Source organism: Vigna radiata, chromosome 7, assembly GCF_000741045.1.
Source record: "Vigna radiata var. radiata cultivar VC1973A chromosome 7, Vradiata_ver6, whole genome shotgun sequence".
NCBI classification, from domain to species: domain Eukaryota; kingdom Viridiplantae; phylum Streptophyta; class Magnoliopsida; order Fabales; family Fabaceae; genus Vigna; species Vigna radiata.
The window spans coordinates 1235253-1243935 of record NC_028357.1 but is presented as its reverse complement, the minus strand read 5'-3'; the positions used below and the strand labels follow the sequence as shown (position 1 = coordinate 1243935).

General features: G+C 35.3%; 1 protein-coding gene across 1 annotated transcript in view; it reads left to right on the top strand.

The window, feature by feature from the left end:
• Nucleotides 1-6645: 6645 nt before the first annotated feature.
• Nucleotides 6646-8683, top strand: part of LOC106768470 (pyridine nucleotide-disulfide oxidoreductase domain-containing protein 2) — a 9612-nt gene continuing 7574 nt past the window's right edge. The window contains exons 1-3 of the mRNA XM_014653645.2: nucleotides 6646-7156; nucleotides 7714-7893; nucleotides 8019-8076. Of these exons, the coding sequence (XP_014509131.1) occupies nucleotides 6741-7156; nucleotides 7714-7893; nucleotides 8019-8076 (654 nt within the window). The 5' untranslated portion in view covers nucleotides 6646-6740. The remainder of the gene's footprint in view (nucleotides 7157-7713; nucleotides 7894-8018; nucleotides 8077-8683) is intronic.

Sequence of the window (8683 nt, the reverse complement as noted above, 5' to 3'; positions counted from 1 at the left end):
TACTTGTTATCGTCTACCTTTGAAGAGGTAGGTCTTCTCTTTGGTTCATACATTGAGTCTACATTTAATGCCTCCTGCAGAATCTTTTCCCGAGGGACAAACGACAATTTCCCGACCGTATGCTCGATTTGCACCGAACGACGCTCCTTGCTAGCTCTTTGTTTTGTCCTCTTTTACGATTTTCAGGGTACTATTCGTGAGTTTGGTTCTTGTAAGCTCTTCCATTCCTGTCGAGATAAAATGTTGGGTGGTTTACTCCAACCGGACGATAGTATTCTAGCCTTCGTCGCATTCTTAGCCTTGGTTGCGTTCTCGACCCACAAGGCTATTAGCTCTCCTTCATATCGTTGCTGCATTTCCAACATCTATTGCTGCAACACTCTGATAATCTCGATCGTGTCTTCTGAGCTCATGTTTCTTATGGTCACCGTTAAGTTTTCTTTAGAATGTCACGGTCTCAAGATGAGTGCCAAAAATGTTTCGAGTGTGGAGTTAAGGATCACAATAAATATACTCATTCACACTTTTCTCTAGGTCTCCTATATTCATCTTCAATTTCGGTTACACAAATCTTCCAAGTTCTTAATAATACTCTGTCTCCGAGCCACACAGGGGATGTACTCGCCAAAGGTATTATGATGTTCAAGTCAGTATCATAATTGCTCGGTTAGTACAGTAAAATCTTAAATTCGTAATAAATGTAATCACTTAGATCTTTATTTCAGACTCATATTTATAGGTTTTGAGATGAGTTTATAATTAACATAATCGTAATCATGATCCAATAATTATAAGTGACACTTATAATTTTTAAGCGTTTACGACTGTTTGATCATCCTAGATGTCTGATCGAACTATTGTGTAATGTGAATCCTAATATATTATCTCATGCCATTGGATCAATGAGAAGGTAACTATACAATACAAAATATATTTGTTATCCTCGTCTAAAGTCATTCAAAACAAATGACTAACATTGAATCAAAATATTCTGTGTATTCAACTAATTTATCAAAGTAGACGCCTAACCAATTTATCAAAATATTAAATATACTCCATTAAAGTTGTTAAAATAAATGACAAATTAAGAATATTAGACAAACTCAACTAAGCAAATAACTAACATGAAATAAAATTATCCATCATAGACCAAGTCATTCGAAGTAAACGACTAAACATCGATAAAATATTTTGCTTTGGCCTTCACCAAATAATTCAATTTTCAAATTTAGCAAACATCAACTTAAATTTCTCAGCATCATCTTTTACCTCAAACAAATAATACTATTCTTTCTGACAATAACAAATAAATTAAAAATTATTAAATATAGCTGAAATAATTTTATCACGATTTTATTTATAATCTAAGTTAAATGTTTTACCAAACAAATACATTACTTTCGAAAGATTATTTTGCTAAAAAACAACAAAATCTCGAAGTATATTATAGTTGGTTAGATATAATTATGATTATCACTTGAGACAGAATGACCTCTTGTCACACTCATTAAAAATCATTTAGTTAAAATAACTTGTTATTTTAACTATCCAATTATTAATTTTATTTTAAAATTAAATAAATTCTATCCAATTCAAATTATTTTGGTTTGATTTGATTTTATCTTTCTATCAAATGTTAAAATAAATAAATTATCTAACATTATGTCGTATGCAAGCTCTTGTCTCTCAAAACGGCTCACAGGAAGTTTATAAATTCGGTTCGGTCGGAATATGCTATTTCACAGACTGAGCCAAAATTATACACATCCAAAACTATTTCTAAAATTAAAAATTTATATTTGTCAAATTACAAATTAGTAGTTCACCAGCTTAAAACCACATTCCCACTCTAAGTTATTAAAGTATCAATGTCAATGTCATATTAATAGTTAACACTATTACTTCATTATAAGATTTTTTTTTTTTTTAAATGCAATATGTAAAATCATTCATTATTTGATCAGAGACTATGAGCAAAAATCTAAACAAGTTTAACTAATTAACTTCATGTGTTCAGTAAATGTTTTATAATTATATATCTAGATACAAACAAGTTGTGTAAAATAAATTAGGCTTAATATCTTTTTTGTCCATCGAAAGAGGAGTTGTATTCAAAATAATCTATCTTTTTTAAAAAGTTACAAACGATACCAACTTGTTAAAAAACGGGCCAAATTAATCCTTTTTGTTAACAGCGTAAAAAATGTAACAGTGCAACTGTCTTGTTGGCTAAAACTTAATGAGTTGTCCACTTTTTTTATATGTGACACACTACGTGTCAATATTGATTTTAAAAAAAAAAAGTTACTTGCCACATCAGTTTCATCTTCTACCTCTAGAAACAACAAGGACTCATCGGGGAACCTTTCTTTCCTCCCTTCTTTCCTTGTTCTAGCTTGGTATTCTCGCAAGGAAAGGCCAGGTTCGGTGACTCCGGTGCGATGTTTCCCTCGTTTCAATAGGTGTCACAACGGCAACGTCTCTACAACGCAAAGACGTGTTCTCGTGGTGGTAAAGTTTTCCCCTTTGAAGCAACCTGTGAAGGTGGGCGCAATTTAGGTGCGAACAGCAATGATGGGTTGTAAAGTTTTAAACATTTTTGCTACTTCTTGGTCACAGTTCTACGTTCTCAGAGGCACGCCTCAATGGAGAGATCATTGTAGTTGGCAAGGTCTTTAACGAGGACAAAGACTCGAGCGAATTTCCAAGAATACCATTTGTCCCAAGCCTGGCTTACAAGTAAGTAAAATGGTCACACCACAAGGTAAAAGCAAATGCAGGGAACATAATAACCATGTTCCAGATCATAGCCTAATCAAGCTAACAATGCTAAGGTAGACAAAAAGCTAAAAATCCTCACGTCTTATATTACTGTCAATAGAAACAGAAACATCATACATTCTGCATTCGAAATGTCATGAAAGGGAGTTCAAGCAAGCCACCGGTGAAATAAAATCGGAAAAAGAACAAAAACAAAACATAATTAACATATCAAACAAGATTCATTCACCAACTACAATCCCAAGTTTAATCGATTCCATGAAAGAAAACACTTTAACTTTATTCCATCAAACACAAAAAAAGTAATCTTAATCATTTAATCTGGTCTTGCTATGGAATAACCAGGGAAATAAGATTTTTGAGAGAGATCATCAGAGTCAGAGTGGAAGTGGAGGTGGGAGTTGGTGGAATCAGAGTGGGAGGGAGAGGCGTGCTTGGAAAGCTGATGGGTTTTGTGGGGAGGAGAGGGAAAGGGAGAGGGGGAGGAAGAAGGAGACGACGGCGTAGGCCTTTGAGTGTCGTGGTGGACGAAGGAGTGAAGGGAGTGACCAATTTCCATGAGAGAGTTTATGTAAGCAATGTGGGCTACGACGAGTGGGTAGCGCTGGTGGATTGTTTCGTCGAAAAAAAAACACAATGTTCCTGACAGAGCGCCACCGCTGGGAGATCGTTCAGCTTGGAGCTGGCAATCCCATGGTGGTTCCATTTAGGGTTTGGTAAGCAGAGATAAAGAAAGTTGATGTGGCAAACAATTTTTTTTTAAAAAAATTCAAAATTGACACGTTATATTATCCCACCATGCCACGTATGAGAAAAGAATGGACAACTCATTATATTTTGTTCAGGGGCAACTGCATCGTTTAATTGTTGATGTCATTAGCAAAAAAGATTAACTTGACCGGTTTTTTCAAAAATTGGAATCATTTGTTATTTTTTAAAGAATGTAGGATTATTTTAAACACAACACCTCTTTCGAGAGACCAAAAGAGTAATTAAGCCAATAAATTAAATATTACTTTTTCGGTTCAATAATGGTTGCAGTTTTAACTTTTTTAAAAAACTTCAAATATCTCAATTTTAACAAAATATTTTTCTTCATAACTCTCCTTCAAATAAATTATATCAAGAATAAAGCTATTTAAGTTAAATTATTTAAATAAATAATAAATTTATTGATTTTCTCCGTGCTCTTTTTTTTATACTATATTTTCATAAGATATTTCAACAAGATTTTCCTTTCAAAATACTGAAAGTTTCTAACTTTTATATTTCATAAACCCACACAATGGAAATCCACGAACCCAGTAAACCCCTACAATATCAAAAGGTTTAATACCTATTTTAGTCTTTTGGTTTATAAGGTCTATTCAACCTTTTAAAAAAGTTTAGTAAAGCCCCATATTTTGTTAAAAAATGTTCAATATGATTCTTTTGGCTCACGACGTTAAAAATTTAGTGGTACAGTTGCCACCGTGGCCAAAAGTGAGTGACCTGTCGAGTTTGATGAATACGTGGCACGATATATTTCACTGTGTAAATAAATAAATAAAAATTAAATGACGTAAGCTAGATTTAAGTCAGGTTCCTAGAGCAGGTTTCGTAAATCGAAGATCAATGGATTTGGGAGGGTGAAGAATCCGTCGGCGTCCAAGGCGGCGGTAGAGTCAATGCTAACTATGCAAATCACTGAGTCTCAGGTCGTGAAAGAGGTGCATTGCGCCATTTACAAAGAGGCCTTCGAGCTAGGTGCGTTGGCGCGTATGCCATTCAAGAACCTCTACCACTTCGATTGCATTCTCCCGTGGCTCTCGATGCGAAACTCGTGCCCAGTGTGCCGCCACGAGTTGCCGTTGAGCAAGCGTCATCAGAGAACAAAGTTGCAGGCTAGATTGAAGAGGAAGCGATAGGGTTGACCATATGGAGGCTGCCTGGCGGCGGATTCGTCGTGGGTAGGTTCACCGACGAAAGCCACTTGCCGGTGGTGTACACGTTGATGGAGAATTGTGGGAATTTGAGTGAAGGTTCTAGGAGAATCTCTCTATCAGTCGGAAGCAGGAGAGTGAGGGAAAGTCGAGGTGGAATTGGCAAAATGTTCCGGAAATTGTTTGGAAAAATTAGAGCTTTGACTTAAAGTAGTAGCCTTTCAACTTCGCTCTTCAGTAAAAGAAGAAGTTCCACAAGAACCTGGGTTTTGGAAGATTGATTTGGATGAAGTTGTATTTTGAAAGCAAGTTTTCAAATTTCAATTTTCGAATTGAGATTCTTACGGTAAATAGGAATAGGAGTGGGTACTATGTAGTTAGAAATCTCTTTGCAATAAATGAAGTGGGTACTATTCTTTCTTCGGAATTCATCACCGAAGTGGACTTCAAGAAAAGATTGCTCTTACTGCATACCACACTATTGGGGAAGAAGCCATGCTAAATTACTTGATTTGTTTAATGTTGATATATATTCGTTACATATTCTTTGTAAGCATTGTTTTTAGTTCAATATGGTATGTTCTTCAATTTGAAATGTGAAATACAGCAAAATGGTTATTATTAAACCTAGCTTACATCGTTTAAATTTCTTTTAAAAATTTAAATTAGAGTCGTCAAAATGGGTCACAACCCGCGAGCCAACCCGGCCTGTCACGGGTTCGGGCCGGGTTGGGTTTGAAAAATGCAACCCACTTATATGCGGGTCAGATTTCAACCCGGCTCATTTAGATCCGGCTCATGCGGGTTGAACCCGTGGTGAGCCGGGTTGGCCCACCAACCCACCTACCTAATTTTATTTTTTTAATTTATTATTTTATTTATGAAATCATAAAAAATAAAACACTTTTTTCACTTTGTGTACCAAAAAAGTAACATCTACTTTCACAAATCACTCTCACAGTACTTGCTCTCATTTGACGGTGCTCTCACCCTCACTTCACTAAAATTCTTTAAGAAGCAGGTAAAACACCCTTCCTTTTTTCTTCTCTTTTCTCCACATTTTTGTTTTCTCACTTCTCTTTCTCTCTTTTTTTCAAAAACCCTACAATGACAAAAATAGGGGTTTGCGAATTTGTTTTCTATTTTGGGGGGTTTGAAAACATGGAATGATATTTTCATGTTCTGACATGCTTGTATCAGATTTTGTTCATTTTATTTAAACAATTTGAGTATACATTTTTTGAACAAGCTCTTTTTGATATCTTTGAATTTGAAAAATTATGTTACAGATTAAACTATTAATTTTTTGTTGATGTTGTTGAGTATTGGTTCTCTTTTTCTTGACTAATATTTTTTTATTGATTGTCAGAATTGTTTTGATATTAGGAAAATCTTTATCAGTGAATTTGGAGACAACAAGAACAAGGGTCAAGGGTTACAACAAGAACAAAAAATTATGAATATAAGAAACTTATTTATATGTTTTTTGTGTTTGTTTTTTAATGACTTTTGGATTATATTGTACTTTTTATTATTATTTTGAATTGTCTTTAACATAATTTTTTTGGAGTCAAAATTGTTTAAATTTAAATTAGAGAAAGTTTTTATTTTTTATTTTTAAAAAATATAATTAAATGGGCTAGTGAGCCAACCCGTGGTGGGTCGGGCCGGGTTCAAGTTTTTCTGACTCGTTAATAAATGAACCGGGTTGGGTTGACTCACTAAGTGACCAACCTGTGGTGGGCCGAATCGGATCGAACCGAATTACCCATTTTGACAGCTCTAATTTAAATAATAAAATATTCCCGTATTACAAGTCACCCACTTTTTGTCACAATGACAATTATATTGTTAAATTTTTAATATCGCAAGTCAAAAGAATCTTATTAAACATTTTTTTAAATGAGGTTTTACTGAATTTTTTTTTTAAAGATACGAGGATTTTGAACAAACTCTGCAAGGGACGAAATTAGGTATTAATCCATGTTAAAACAATGGTTACTTTCATGATTAACACAAAATCCAAACATTAACACAATGTGGCGAAGGAGCTTCAGCAGCAGCACCGCCACCGCCACTCTCAAGGGCAAGAAATGGGACGCGCTGATAATCGGCGGAGGCCACAACGGCCTCACAGCGGCGGCATATCTGGCGCGTGGAGGCCTGTCTGTGGCGGTCCTGGAGCGCCGCCACGTGATTGGAGGCGCCGCCGTGACAGAGGAGCTTGTTCCGGGGTTCAAGTTTTCGCGGTGCAGTTACCTCCAAAGCCTTTTGAGACCGTCCATTATAAAGGAACTGGAGTTGGGGAAGCATGGCTTGAAGCTTCTGAAGCGCAATCCATCCTCGTTCACGCCCTGCCTTGATGGACGCTACCTTCTTTTGGGACCCGATAAGCAGCTCAACCACTCTGAGATATCCAAATTCTCGCTCGCAGATGCTGATGCTTATCCAAGGTCTCTCTGTTTTCTTCCACTCTGCTGCATTGTTCTACTCCATATCAGACAAAATAAATCTAACTCTTACAAACAAAAAGCTAGATACAGTTTCTGACAAGCTATCTAGTATTGATTAATATAAAAAAATTGGAATGTCGCTCCAACAACCTATGTTAACATGAATTACCAAAGTCAAATTCAGTTCTGATTGACTTTTTGGTGTTGTTCCAAAATCAGAATTGAATTTCATATCGAGTCTAAAGGCCTTACAAGAGTCAAACTTTAGTTCTGACATCACCAAAACTAATTAAGAAGCTGCATCTTATTCCCTCTTTCAATGGTTCAACAACTTTGAATAGATAACCATAAAAGTTTAAAAAGTTGTTTGTTTATTGAACAGTAATGCAACTTGCTCGAATTTGTCTTGGTATTCTTCATTCAATCTGTTCACTAACCTCTGCAAAGATGCGTATATGATCACCTTATATTCAACCTGCATTGACTGTATGTTCATGATTTGATAAGATGTCCTGCTTTTTCTTTTATTTTCTTAATAATTTCTCTTAATCTTTTAGATATGAGAGTCAGCTTGAGAACTTCTCTAAGTTCATGGATCTAGTGCTGGATTCGCCTCCACCTGAATCTGTGCAGCATAAATCGTCTATTAATGAAAAATTGAAGAATAAAATACAGAATTCAGTATTTTGGGCGAGTTGTCTGCGGCATGTGTCTTCCTTGGGACAAAAGGATATGGTGTAAGTGTGTCTGTTTATCCAAGAGGAATTTGTTTTATGACCAATGATTTGGGGATGCTTTGAATACAAAACCTGTAAAGAGTACATGATAGCAGCTAATTTGAAACTGTTTATTTATTTGGCAGGGACTTTATGGACCTTCTGTTGTCCCCATCTTCTAAAGTTTTGAATAACTGGTTTGAAGTAATTTTATGGTTTTATTTACTTTTAAATTAGATCTTCAACTTCAAATCGACTGTATGTCTTGATAATTAATCATATATCTTCTCAGTTCTCTGATGTTATAGACTTTTGTTTGTGATCATATCTCATGTCTCAGAAGTTTGTTGTACTTCCTTTTATTATTTACTTTTAATATAAACATATTTTCAAAAGGCTAGTTCAAGTGTTCAACGTGACACAGGGTTGCATATCTGATCATGGAATAAATATTGCATGTAATCTTAATCTTTTCTTTCTTTTTGTGATATATTCCATCGCACAGCATACATTTCTCAGTATACTAATATGATGATATCTACTCTGTTGGTCGGGTGTTAAGATGTTATAAGCCAATGTAACAGTGAGATGAGAAATATGCACCAAGAAATAGTAGTATATTCTAGTATTATTTCTGACTGTGAGTTCAAATGGTATCACAGTGTACAAAACAAAAGCTGCAATACTAAAAGCTCTCAGCAATGAAGGAATACTCTAGAGAGAGAGAAAGAATTCCCAATCATTGCCCCCCGTCCCCCTCCTATTGCTAACTAATTTCCCTTTTTGTAACTTTTTTTTCCCCACAGAAAAT